We start from the raw sequence: 14,331 nt of genomic DNA, 5'->3' as shown, positions 1-14,331 counted from the left end.
TGTGATACTAGTCATTGGATTTTATATCTTAAATTGTATGTGCTGGATATTATAATATAATATGATATAATCCTGCCAGTCTCAATAGTCTGTAACCCAGATATGCACAAAACAAGCTTGTAAAATAAAGCGACTTTAGATAAGATCACAACACATTCTCTCACTCTGCGTTTAAAATATTTCCTTTGATTCTAAAGTCACAAGATAGTCTGGGAAACTGTGGCACAATGAAACGCCGCGAACAATGAAATGAATAAACGAAAAGCCGATTATAAAAATGATGTAACCAAAAACCCATGGCGATTACAATAGTCTGAGAAAGAATAACTGTATACGTGAGGGCTTGGCTGCTGATACAGTATACAGTAAATAAGGTTATGGTAAAGGAATATCCATCTCTGCTGTATTACACTCTGTGCTGAAAAGAGGGATTGTCAGTGTAACATTTGACCACAAAGCTGTGGTGCACTGTGGGTGAATGAAGTAATGACAGAAGAAGCATCAAGTGATCAGCAGGATAAAAGGCAGAGAGGCAGCGGAGGCTGCGTCTCATCACACCAGCTGATCCTGAGAAAGGTCAGTCTACTAAAGAGCTTTCATTCAAATTATTAATATTACTTATTCAATTTCAGTATTATCAAGAGCTGTGTGTGTGGAATTGTAGATTTTATTTTTGATTAACTTCTTAATTGCTTTTGACTCCTAGTAATAAGGAGGTTATTGGTAACTGGTATTGTTGAGAAATACAATGTTTCAGGCAATTTTTAAACCTTTTTGCTCCTGTGTAACGGCAGGTCCAACTACCTCTTCATCATCATCATCATCAGCATCATCGTCACCATGAAGGTGCCCGGTGTGTGTCTCACACTCTGCAGCCTTCTGACCCTGAGTCGAGCCGTCCCGCTCAACTCCACCAACCTGCTCCCCAAGCACGCGGGCCTCTGCGAGTACGCCAGGCTGCAGTGTTACCACGACGGCATCGGCGCGTTCTGCCCCACGTGCGACACCAACGGGAACTTCCTCCCGCAGCAGTGCTGGCCGTCGAGCGGCTACTGCTGGTGCGTGGACGTCCTGAGCGGAGAGGAGATCCCGAACACGCAGAGCCCGCTGGGAAGCGTACATCACTGCAGTGAGTGACGGCGTTTACTCCCAACAGAAAAAGCTTTAATTGCTGGACTGAGCTCGTGGGAAGTGGAGGAATGCACCTACATACATTTAGTCAAGTGGTGTACAGGTTTGAGGAATATGTCCTTTCATATAAATACTTAACTTTCAGAGGCAGATATTCTACTTTTTACCTCTTTTACCTTGGTTGGTAGTTACTCTGAAGATCAAGACTTTGCCAACAGAACACATGAGCAGCTTCTGAGATATGAATAGATTAAACTCTCTAACTGCACATAAAGTATTTAAACTAGATATAAAATGCTACTTACATCTTAATGCATCAGTAATGATCAAGTAATACAATATAACTCATTCTGTTGCCTGTCGAGTACTTTTGACTTTTGAAAGATATTTTTTTCTGCTAATACGTTTGTGCTTAGGTCACTATGAATGCAGGACTTTTACTTCTACTGGAGTATATTTTATAGTGTGGTACTGCTACTTTTACTTAAGTAAAAATACTTAGTTTGCGTTGTAGGAAATATTTGAGTTTTAATCATTTAAAGTTCACTGACTTTAATTTTAAATAATATAATCCGGTTGATAAATCAGTGTTTTGAACAGGTAGAGCTGCACAATCATCACAATCCTTTATTTTGCTCAGTGGTCACATGATTAACTCAGAGTTGATCAACACAGGAGCAAGTTTTAAATGGAGTCTGGCGCCATCTGGTGGCAGAGTCGACAGAGCAAAGCATGATGGCAATTTCAAATGCATTGTTTAATGTTTCTACAAATGATTTGAAAAAAATAAGAAGACTACCACATCAAAACAAGGTGATTCAAATGTATAAACCTTTAAATCAACATAAGAAATAAAATTAGGCAGGCTTTCTCAAACACAAGTGAATTGAAATAATGCAGAATGAAAATGGTGATTGCAGTTATTAAAAGATTAATTGTGCAGCTGAGTAAACTGAGTAAACGGTGTTTTTGCAGGCAGTGAATATTACTGCCCCAAAGGCTGGACCTACTTTGGAAAAAAGTGTTTCACCTTCATCGACAGCCCGAAGACGTGGGCCGAAGCCGAGGTGAGGGCCGACAGAAGGACGAGAAGCAAATCACACACACTGACGACTTCACGCTTTTCATACATTCAGTCATGTTGTGATGGGAAAACGCTTTCTTCTCTTGTTCCCTCCAGATTTACTGTCTGTTTGAAGGAGCCAACCTGGCGTCAATCCACTGTTATGAGGAGAGTCACTTTGTCATGTCTTTGACCAGAGGAGACACCAACAGCTTCCCCCAAACCTGGATCGGTGGCTTCAGTGCCATACATGTATGAAGTCCTTTGGTCTAATTGATATAATTACCTATACCATTGCACTGGGATATTATGGTATTGACTTTTTCGGGATCTTTGGGTTATCAAAGAAATTTGGCGAAGAGTACCCCGAGAGGATATTTTACAGTTGAGCAATACATTTTATGTATTGTAATTAACTAAATCCTGCAGATATTTCTCTTATTTTGTTAAATAAACTGTCAGCTGTGCAACGTATTGATGTGTGATTCTTTGTGTGTATCATCCATAGCCCGGTTTTTGGATGTGGAGTGACGGCTCCAAGTTTCACTATGAAAACTGGCACCATGACCACAGCTCTGATGGTCCAGACAAGGCCTGCCTGAAGATCAATTATAAATGTAATTAACTGTACACACACACACACACACACACACAGTTACATCCAAACTCTTAATATACTTTAATCTCATCTTAACCTCAGCTTCAAGTGTTGAAAACACATACTAGTATATTATAGGAGTAAACAGTTGTCTGAGCTAAAGGAACAATGACTCAGTCACATCCTTTATGGGCGGGGCTAACGCTGCAGAAATCACAGATGGATTAGAACGAATGGTGACTGTCTGTCTTTTGTTTTGCAGATGACTTGAAGTGGTACTACGAATCCTGTACCGAGTCTCTCCCTTTTGTTTGTTCCAAGAAGATATGATCTCAGACCTGACGATCAAAAATCCAGTTCAGGTCACACGTGCTCTACCTAACAGTTTGAGTTCTATTCCTCTCGGAAATGTTTCCTTTCTTGCTTGTTTTTGTTGAATATGATCGATAGGTTTTATACACACAGCTTTTAGCGGGTTAGTGTGAATATCTGGGTCAGCTTGACCTGCTTTTGTATAACGTATAAACAATCCTGCAAGAATTGTAAGAAATACATTATTATATCAATAAATAATTGCACAACATTTTAACTGGGATATAGTGAAAGTTTGTGTCACAAAAAAAGGAAATTACAAGTTTCTACATGTAAACATGAAATATGAAAATGAAAATAAAAAAATATAAATGGTACAGAGCCAGGTATAATAATATACACTAGTATATTAATAGTCGTTTGTGTGTTGAGGCCTGTGATTTCACAACGTTCCCCTTTGGACTCAAACAAATTTCAGTTGCTTCATCGTCCTAAATTCCCAATAGTGACCCACTGAAATGTTCTGAAAAACAATACTCACCGTGTCTTCAGAGACAAATTATTACTCATAATAACAACATGTTCAAGGGAATATTACAGTGAGCACTGAAGTCACTGAATCCCATCGTTACATCATCATCACTGCTGTTTTTCTCCTCAGATATAGGAACAATTTAACAATCAATTCATTCTGAGTGTGAGCAGCATCAAACATGTTCACGTACTCTGACTAAATAAAAACTATCCCAGGTGCTGGATATTACCATCATTAAGTAAATCCAGGACAGCAAATTCCCTGAACCAGGACTTTAGAAAGACTGGAATCATGAGTCAGGAAGGCTTCGGGTCATTTCATACTGCCAGGGATTAAAGTGTGATTGAGAAATAATGAATCCTTTGTTTATTTAGATTTTTCATTTTACTTAATCTAAAAAAAAACTAGAATCTGATTAAAAATGTTACATTTTTGAAAAACTGAATGTAAACTTCCCCAGCTTGCAAAAAAAGCACAATTTTCTGATAAAATACAGAAGACATGATCTCAGTGGCCTTAAGCCAAGACCGTGTGAAGAACTAATATAAATTTAAATTATGTTAAACCTGGATAACTCTTTTGAAATACAGTTTCTGCAGCCACTGGATTTGTGTTTGTGAAAACATCTCAAAACCAATATCAGAAATCCAAAACTTTACTTTTAAAACGACTGTCCTTGCGGATGAGCATAGATTGAAAACCAAAAATGGTCAAAGTGGAAACTTCTTTTGCACATATGTTCAGCACATTCTGACTTATCAGGAAACTCAGTCCTTTTGCCCTTTTGTTCCTTCACAAACTTCCTATCGACCGTGTGCAGCGGTGACTCAGGGTGGGTAAACTGCCCCAGCAGTTACTGGCCAGTTGTAGCAGATCAATAAAAGCAGGGGGAGGACAGTCACTGACCCAGGGAGGCAAAGGATAAATACCTGCTCAAATCAGTATCAGGGGCAGAAAGAGGAGTGAAGGCACACTGAAGACAGCAAAGTGACTGACCAGAGTTTGACAAGAGCAACATCACAGAGTGAACCATGAGGACGCTGCTGCTGCTGTATCTGTGCGTGTACGTCGCCTGGGCGCAGGATAATCTGGACTATGACGACTATGACATTGTGAGTGTGTCTGGGTTTGTTCACCGGAGTTTTCTAAACTTTAATAATTCTATCAGACTGATCATCAAAGAAATGTACATACCCTATTACCCATGAAACCTCCAGAATATTCCACTTGAATATTTTACAGTAAATATTTTTATTGCATCATTGAACAGGTGGAAACATACAAATCTTTTTATTTCCCTAAATTTAAAAATTTAATGTGGAAAGTGTAAATTTGTGAATTTACAATATAAATGACACTGGTCGTTAAATAAACATCAAATGTCAGATTATGTTGTTTTTTTTTTCTGCCGACTAAATTCAAAGTCTGAATTAATTCATTATTTAAATTTAAACCATAATTTGATATTACGATCATAACGCATTTTTGTTTTACAAAATTATGTTTGAATTCACGGATGCATACAAATTTTAATGACAGTAACATATTTTATTTCATTCACTGAATTCATTTTATTTTCATATAGTAAAAGTTTTATTTATTTATCCGTTAAGAAAAAAAAATCAAAAAGGTGTTTTTAAGAAAAATCCTTTGATATCGTGATTTTGATTTTGGCCACTATCTTTATTATTCACCTTTGTTATTCTGTACTAACATGTCACTGTTTACATGTACAGTAATTATACATTTGGATTTGTATCTTCAAATATATTCACAACACTTTTCTATCATCTCACACAGGAAACAGGCTTACCACGGAATAAAACAGTACGTATAACAACTTTACTTAAATGATTAGATTCATGTAATATATCTTATTTCATTTGATGAAGTGTTTTGTTATTCATCTCTCTGCTCTTGTCTTCCCTCCTCGCGCCCAGGGAGCGTCGGTAGATGCTCGTGGTCACCGTCCACTACAGAGGGGCAGAGACAGCTACAACGCCAACCGCTATTCCCCGCCACCTGTCAGCGGCCGCGGCAGGTACATTCACTAGATTCCTTGTTCTCAAAGGGCGGGAAGATGCTTCTGTTGAATGTTATATTTATAGGATTATTATTTCTGATGCACCACTGGCAACAGTATTTTAATGCCGTATCTTCTTGAGGTGGTGCTAATATCGTTAACATGCTAATGTATAACTGTTGAAGCTGATCATACGATTTGATTGTAAAATCTTTTCCTTCATAATTACAACAAAAACTACAGCTGTCAGATAAATGTGCAAGTACCTCATTGATTTGACTAAATGTAGCTGCATCAGTGCGAGGCTGCTTTAGAAATGAAGACATGGCAGTGTCTCTCATGGTTACCCTGGTTCTTGTCCAGGTATCGTGGCCGTCCCACCGCCGCTCCGACCGCACAACTGGTGCAGGAGAAGGAGGAGCAGCCGGAGGCCGGAGGATGCACACACGCCTCAGATGAGATGGTAGGAGGACAATAGCAGCGGGTCACCAGAACACCCGACCTCTGCTTTCAGCTTTTACATGTTTCAGCTCAGTAACTGCAAACTGCTTGGTTGTTACATTTCTGCTGACCATTTTCAAAAGCAGTTAGGTCATAGTTTGTAGACTCCTTCATTCAAGGACGCTTTGGTTTCAATTATTTATATGTTTATATATATACATTTTTTGTCCTTCTAACTGAGACCAGATACCAACGCTTTTAATTTGATGAAACAACCCAGTTCACAAAATCTGGGCTCTCCATTGGCAGAGCTTTGATTTGTTTCTTTATGTCTTTATTTGGATTCCCATCAGCTTCCACACAGTGCTCACTACTCTTCCTGGAGTCCACACACAAAAACAACAAATAAAACCAACAATTATTAATGTCACACTATATCAATAAAACAGGAAAAAACCAAAACAAGCCAAAACAGAGAAAATAACTCGACATGTAAAACAGTAAATAACAGTAGTTTACAATGAAAACACAAACACAAGTGCTGTGCTAATGTATTTTAGTCACTGAAGGGCAGGAGACTAACCAGAGGTTTTCATGTCCACCAGGGTGTTTTGTGTCCCACTGGCTGTGAGCTGAAGACCACACTGCAGAAGCAAGAGAGGAACGTCAGGACGGTAAATTAAACTGAGCCACTGAAAGATTTTAGAGACGGTTCATTTCTTTTCATTTCTTTTCATTTCTTTTCATTTTTCATTACCAGAAGAATTTTCTGAGCAATGCTTGTCACTAGTGGATCTGTAGGGACCACAAATCAGTTTATATAATCAGTTGGCTGAATATAATTGCTGTTGTCATTGAGAAAAAACAATGGGGTCGACCTGTTGTACTTTTACTTATTTGCATCTGTCTGTCACAGATCGTTAATGAACTCAAGCCTCAGGTGGACGATTTGTCCAGATCCTCCAACAACATCTTCAACTACGTCAACAGCATGTCCAACTCTCTGAGGGAGAGGCAGAGAATCATCACCGGTGAGACCAATGAAAGAGCTCACGTTTGTTTTCTTAGATCCATGATGATGGTAGATAGTTGTTTCAAGTTAAACTGTAAAATCAGACCGGCATTTTTAAATTCTTTAAATTGTACCTCTAAAATCTACATATTTCTTGGGTAATAAATATATATATATATATATATATATATATATATATTAATTATGTGCAAAAAAAAAGATTATTTTGTTCCAAGATTAGGTGTAACTCTCTTTGAGGTAGTGGTTTTTGTAAAGGTTGTTAATCTGCTTTGTTAACCTGAGGTTTAGGTAAGAGTTAATCTATGACAACATAAGTGGTTATTGACAAATAACACATTGCATAGAAGAGTAGAATGCGTTATTTTTTGATGGACCTGCTCTTCCAAAAGATCCATATGCCTGAGGACAAAAGGAAGTTAAATCTAGTCTGTAAAAACATGTTTTAAAAAAAATAAAAACCCTTAAAAGTCATGTACCTAATATCAGTGTTTTCTCCCTCCCCTGTAATTTCCTCCTGTCAGACAACAGCAGGGTGGTGAGTCAGTACACTGACAGTGTGGAGGAACAACATGCCTACATCAAGGAGACGGTGGACACTGTCTTCCCTTCCAACATCAGAGTCCTGCAGGTAAATAAGAGGAAACATTTAATCGATTTCCTTTAAATATTTGAAAGTGGCAGTTATCCCCAATCACAGCCACATCCAAACATGATTATTAGGAGTAGTAGTATTTCTTGTCAAAACAAATGACATCACTTGAAAGTAATCACCTGATCCGAGAAGCTGGTGTATCCAATCTTAAAGACGACAAACATCCATCCTGAATGTAATGTCTGATCCTTTGTGACTGCAGGGAGTCCTGGACAAGATCAGGCTGAAAATCCAGAAGCTGGAGAAGGCAATCCAGGTCCAGAGGGAGGGGTGCACAGAGCCCTGCAAGACCAAATGTCCCATACCTGTGGTGTCTGGTAAGTGTTGTTCATCCTTTGTGGCTATTCAATATCTATAACCTATTTCATGGACATCTGGTCCATCATAACCTTGTTTTGGACCAAAGTATTGGCCATTGGACATAAGAATGGAAAAAATAACCAATATCGCCATCTTTGGGACCCAGTAGTAGCAGGTTTAAAATAGAAATCAATAAAGCTCTTACCTCACACCACCTCTTCTCTTGTGTGACTCAGGTAAGGAGTGTGAGGATATCTTCCGTCGTGGAGGAAAAGACTCCCAGATGTACCTGATCCAGCCTGACGCCTTCTACCCGCCATACAAGGTCTTCTGTGATCAGTCCAGCCAAAATGGAGGTGAGAGGATAATTCAGTTTTAGTTTGCTTTACTTCCCGAAATACCTTGGAAATTGTCGGGAGACATTTCAGTGTTTTCAAGACAACTTGTCTTATTTCCCCAGGATGGCTTCTCATCCAGAGCAGGCTTGATGGCAGTGTTGACTTTGGCCGACGCTGGGACAATTATCGTCGTGGATTCGGCAACATCGCCTTTGATGTTGGCAAGGGTCACTGTGAGACTCCCGGTAAGACAATCCGAAACAAGAAGTTTACCACTGGCACAATGAGTGGAAACCATTACATGATCTAAGACATCTTGATTTAGCATTTCCTTAATTTCAGCTGTGACATGTATACTCATATTCATTATTATTACGGTAATTTGTGGCTGACTGTCACGTGTTTCTCCTTGGTCATGTGACAGGTGAATACTGGCTGGGTAATGACCGCATTAGTCAGCTGACCAAGATGGGCCCCACTGAAGTTCTGATTGAGATGGAGGACTGGACAGGAGCCAAGGTGAGTCCTAAGGTTTAATTTAAATGATACATTGATTAACAGAAATTTGGCTACTGCCAAACATGATCTTGTTTATGGTTCTCAAATGTACGGTTTGAGACTTTTCCTTGTCTGATGCAGTAGCAAAGTGAATATCATTCGTTTTTTAGCCTGTTCATTAAACTAATGACGTAATTTTGGGTGTGAGGAAATTATGATGAATTTTCACTATTTTCTTACATTTTTTAGACCAGAAGTGTGTAGTTTAGTGACAGCCCTAAATAAATAAGAAATAAAAATGAGTCTGAATGTGTTAATGACAAATTCATCACACTTCATCATTTGAATAATTTAATTCCAACTGGTAAATAAAAAAAAAAAAAAAGTGTCAAATTGTGGATGTTTCACTTTGGAATGAAACTCAGTTTCAAATGGTATCTGTTATCATTTAGGTCCACGCCCAGTACCGCCAGTTCACTATCCAATCAGAGACATCCAACTACGTGCTGGCGGTTGATGGTTACTCCGGTACTGCTGGCAACTGTTTCCTGGACGGATCCCTGCAGCTCTTTGGTGAAAACCGCACCATGACCATACACAATGGCATGATGTTCAGCACCTACGACAGAGACAACGACAACTGGTAGGTGTTCTCTCTGTGTGTGATAAAAAACAGTACATCTAGTAATTCAGTATATGAAGATCAAAATACGTAATTTGTCATTTCCCTAACTACAAACCAATGAGTAAGTCCTATATGAGACGTTATGCTAACTTTATGAACAATGTATCATATATAGTCTTCAACTCTTCAGGGTGAAAAAACATCATAATATAGAAATCCATAAAAATTAGCATAGTAACATAAAACATTTCATAGTGTGATGAAAATGTTAAAAAATGTCACAGTGTGGCGTAGTGGTCTAAGCAGGCGCCCCATGTGTAGAGGCTACAGTCCTCGCTGCAGTTGGCCCCGGTTTGAGTCCCGCATCGGACGGCCCTTTACTGCATGTCATTCCCCCTCTCTCTGCCTCCCCATTTCCTGTCTCTCTCTACTATCCTGTCCAATAAAGGCACAAAAGCCCAAAAAAATATACTTAAAAAAAAAAATATCGCAGTATACTACGTCATAAACAATGTCATAGTATAGAAAGTTATAAACATGTAATAGTAATTCATGGAAATTAGTATAGTATGTTAAGTTAAAAAATTATCCAATTTAAGCCGATTCTTCTCCAGAAGATGTTGTTAAATAAAAGTTTCAGGTGCAGCACATCACACTCACACCTTTTTGTCCTTGTTTGCTTGAACCAGGCTCCCTGGTGATCCCTCCAAACAGTGCTCCAAGGAGGACGGAGGTGGCTGGTGGTACAACCGCTGCCACTCGGCCAATCCCAATGGGAGATACTACATCGGTGGAGCATACACGCGCCAAATGGCCAAGCACGGCACAGATGATGGCATGGTCTGGATGAACTGGAAGGGGAGCTGGTATTCACTCAAGGCCATGAGCATGAAGATCAGGCCTTACTTTGCCTCCAGATAAACAAGATGGAGGATGTCAACACATAACACACAGTGAACTGGCAAAAACAAGAAACACCAAAGTAAATCCAACAAGAGTTGAATCCAGGGCAACTGGACTTGGTTATAGATTTCCTCTCTTCCAAGAGGCATCTTCAGCTCTGAAAGAACCAAACCAAAAAACCAAAATGTCCCAATAGAACTTTGGGTTTAATGAACCACCAGAACATCAAAAAGTTTGTAATGGTGAACCCATACTGATGTGTTTCTTTATTTTGGCTATAGCCTGTTGGTTAGGGACATGCACATTTAACACAACTTAGTCTGGACAGTGTGTGTGAAAGAAATGAAGATGAAGAAAATCTACTTTAAAAAGTTACTTGCAGCATTAAGCTCATAAAACTTGAAAATAATAGAAGAGAAGAAAAAAAATTGTCAGATAAACTCCGATAGGATAGCCTTACGGGTTGTAAGTGAATGTGCTGTGATCTGTCCTTTCTTGTTATGTGTGACGTCTTCAGAGTGCACTACTAGGATGAGTTGATCCCAACTGTCCTCTGCTACTCAATAAATACATTGAGGAACATACTTTCTGTCTGGTCTCTTGTTGTTTACATGCTTAACACATTAAACCTATTTTACATAGTTAAATAAGTTATAAAAAAATGGCATTCTATTGTAACTTGTAAAAATGTCATAGCATGTTAAGAAATACATTTTGTGAAATTCCTGGCTCAAGTCTTCCAGTTTAAATAAGTGTTGTAAGTAAAAAATTGAAACAACAATCTTCTTTTGAGTAAAGAAACAACGATTTAGAGACATCTTTTGTGTTTTTGGAGCCCACTGGTTTGTAAATAAAAGTTTGAGGTGCAGCATGGCACACTCACAAATTTTTTTCATTGTTTTCTTGAACCAGGATCCCTGCAAAAAGTGGTCCAGGGAGGATAGACGTGGCTGGTGGTACAACCGCTACCACTCGGCCAATCCCAATGGGAGATACTACATCGGTGGAGCATACACGCACCAAATGGCCAGGCACTGCACAAATGATGGTGCAATGTGGATGAACAGGAAGGGGAGATGGTATTTGCTCAAGGCCATCAGTATGAAAACATAAAGTAGGATGTCAACACATAACAGACAGTGATCTGGCAGAAAAAGAAACATCAAAGTAAATCCAACGACATTTGAATGTAGGGCAACTTGATAGTGTAGTTATATATATTAAGGCAGAAAATGTTGTGAAAACATCAGAGTATAGTGAGGCAAAAAACGTCATGTTATAATAAGGTGTAAGAAGTAAAAGAAAAACTCATAGTATAGTAAGGTGTAAAATGTAATAGTACAGTAAGGCATTAAAAATTATAGTATAAAAAGGAAAAAAAAGTAATAAAAAAGTGATAGTATAGTGTGGCGTCAAAGGTCATAGTATACTTAGGGATGAAAAGTCATACTATTGTAAGGCATAGAAAGTCATAGTATATTAAGGCATAAAAAGTCATAGTATAGAAAAAGCATTAAAATTCATAAACAGTCATGGTATAGTATGGCATAAAAAGTCATGAAAAAGTCATAGTATAGCATGGCATAAAAAGTCATAAAAAAGTCATAGTATAGCAAGGCATAAAAGTCATGAAAAAGTCATAGTATAGCAAGGCGTGAAAAGTCATGAAGAAGTCATAGTAGCGCAAGTCATAAAAAAGTCATAGTATAGCATGGCATAAAAAGTCATGAAAAAGTCATAGTATAGCAAGTCATGAAAAAGTCATAGTAGCGCAAGTCATAAAAAAATCATAGTATAGCATGGCATAAAAAGTCATAGTATAGTAAGTCATAAAAAGTCATAAAAAAGTCATAAAAAAGTCATAGTATAGCATGGCATAAAAAGTCATAAAAAAGTCATAGTATAGCAAGGCATAAAAAGTCATAGGATAGTAAGTCATAAAAAAGTCATACTATAGCAAGGCATAAAAAGTCATAAAAAGTCATAAAAAAGTCATAGTGTAGTAAGTCATTAAAAAGTCATAGTATGGCATAAAAAGTCATAAAAAGTCATAAAAAAGTCAGGCATAAAAAGTCATAAAAAGTCATAAAAAAGTCATAGTGTAGTAAGTCATTAAAAAGTCATAGTATAGCAAGGCATAAAAAGTCAATGAAAAAGTCATAGTATAGCAAGGCATAAAAAGTCATAAAAAGTCATAGTATAGAAAATAAAGTCATAAAAAGTCATAGTATCAAGGCAAAAATCATGAAAATAGTAGCAATAAAAAAGTCATAGTAGAGCAGGCATAAAACGTCATGAAACATAAAAAAGGTACATAAAAAAGTCATAAAAAAGTCATAGTATAGCAAGGCATAAAAAGTCCATAGGGAAGTACAGTCATAAAAAAAGTCATACTATAGGCAAGGCATAAAAAAGTCATAAAAAGTCATAAAAAAAGTCATAGTGTAGTTGAAGTCCATTAAAAAAAGTCATAGGTATAGCAAGGCAATAAAAAGTCATAAGAAGTCATTAAAAAAGTCATAGTATAGCAAGGCATACAAAAGTCATAAAAAGTCATTAAAAAGTCAGTAGTATAGCAGGCATAAAAAGTCATAAAAAAGTCATAGTATAGCAAGGCATGAAAAAGTCAATGAAAAAGTCATAGTATAGCAAGGCAAATAAAAAAGTCATAAAAAAGTCATAAAAAAAAGTCATAAGGTATAGTCAAGGCAATAAAAAGTCATGAAAAAAGTCATAACCGTTAATAGCAAGGCATAAAAAGTCATAAAAAGTCATAAAAGTCATAGTATAGCAAGGCATAAAAAGTCATAAAAAAGTCATAGTATAGCAAGGCATAAAAAGTCATAGTATAGTAAGTCATAAAAAGTCATAAAAAAGTCATAGTAGCATAGGATCGAAAGCATAAAAAGTCATGTATAGTAAGATCATAACAAAATCCATGAAAAAAGTCATAGTTGCAATAAAGCAAGAACATAAAAAGACCATGAAAAGTCATAGTATAGCATGGCATAAAAAGTCAAAAAGTCATAGTATAGCAAGGCATAAAAAGTCATAAAGTCATAGTATAGCAAGGCATAAAAAGTCATAGTATAGTAAGTCAAAGTCATAAAAAGTCATAATATAGAAGGCCATAAAGTCATAAAGTCATAGTATAGCAAAGGGATAAAAAGTCATAGTATAGCATGGCATAAAAAGTCATAAAAAAGTCATAGTAATAGCAAGGCAAGAAAAGTCATGAAAAAGTCATAGTATAGCAAGGCATGAAAAGTCATAGTATAGCAAAGGCATAAAAAGTCATAAAAAAGTCATAGTATAGCATGGCATAAAAGTCATGAAAAAGTCATAGTATAGCATGGCATAAAAAGTCATAGTATAGAAAGTCATAAAAAAGTCATAGTATAGCAAGGCATAAAAAGTCATAAAAAGTCATAAAAAAGTCATAGTATAGCGAAGGCATGAAAAAGTCATGAAAAAGTCATAGTATAGCATGGGATAAAAAGTTCATAGTATAGTAGTCATAAAAAGTCATAAAAAAAGTATCGTATAGGCTGGCATAAAAAGTCATAAAAAGTCATAGGTAATAGCATGGCAATAAAAAGTCATAGTAATAGAAGCATAAAAAGTCATGAAAAGTCATAGTATAGCAAGGCATGGAAAAAGTCTGAAAAAGTCATAGTATAGCAATGGCATAAAAAGTCATAGTATAGTAGTCATAAAAAGTCATAAAAAAGTCATAGTATAGCAAGGCATAAAAAGTCATAGTATAGCATGGCATAAAAAGTCATAAAAAGTCATAGTATAGCAAGGCATGAAAAGTCATGAAAAAGTCATCAGTATAGTATAGCATGGCACAAAAAGTCATAAAAAAGTCATAGTATA

The 14,331-nt window shown here is 37.0% G+C and overlaps 2 protein-coding genes across 2 annotated transcripts; both read left to right on the top strand.

Moving 5' to 3' along the window:
• The first annotated feature begins 811 nt into the window (after window positions 1–811).
• LOC111240020 (ladderlectin-like) lies at window positions 812–3,419 on the top strand. The gene is made up of 5 exons (XM_022769978.1): window positions 812–1,129; window positions 2,107–2,198; window positions 2,312–2,446; window positions 2,703–2,811; window positions 3,055–3,419. The coding sequence occupies exons 1-5, from the start codon at window positions 841–843 to the stop codon at window positions 3,120–3,122; spliced, it is 693 nt and encodes a 230-aa protein (XP_022625699.1). The 5' UTR covers window positions 812–840; the 3' UTR covers window positions 3,123–3,419.
• Window positions 3,420–4,583: 1,164 nt separating this feature from the next.
• On the top strand, window positions 4,584–11,036 carry fgb (fibrinogen beta chain). Its single transcript, XM_022769976.1, has 13 exons — window positions 4,584–4,751; window positions 5,440–5,466; window positions 5,580–5,680; window positions 6,026–6,125; window positions 6,709–6,777; window positions 7,020–7,134; window positions 7,658–7,764; window positions 7,991–8,105; window positions 8,325–8,444; window positions 8,549–8,671; window positions 8,851–8,945; window positions 9,377–9,567; window positions 10,239–11,036. The coding sequence occupies exons 1-13, from the start codon at window positions 4,671–4,673 to the stop codon at window positions 10,468–10,470; spliced, it is 1,476 nt and encodes a 491-aa protein (XP_022625697.1). The 5' UTR covers window positions 4,584–4,670; the 3' UTR covers window positions 10,471–11,036.
• Window positions 11,037–14,331: the final 3,295 nt, after the last annotated feature.

This window comes from Seriola dumerili, unplaced genomic scaffold (assembly GCF_002260705.1).
Source record: "Seriola dumerili isolate Sdu_G_001 unplaced genomic scaffold, Sdu_1.0 BDQW01008410.1, whole genome shotgun sequence".
Lineage (NCBI taxonomy): Eukaryota > Metazoa > Chordata > Actinopteri > Carangiformes > Carangidae > Seriola > Seriola dumerili.
Note: the sequence above shows the minus strand (reverse complement) of the source record. Positions and strands in the feature narration are given on the sequence as shown.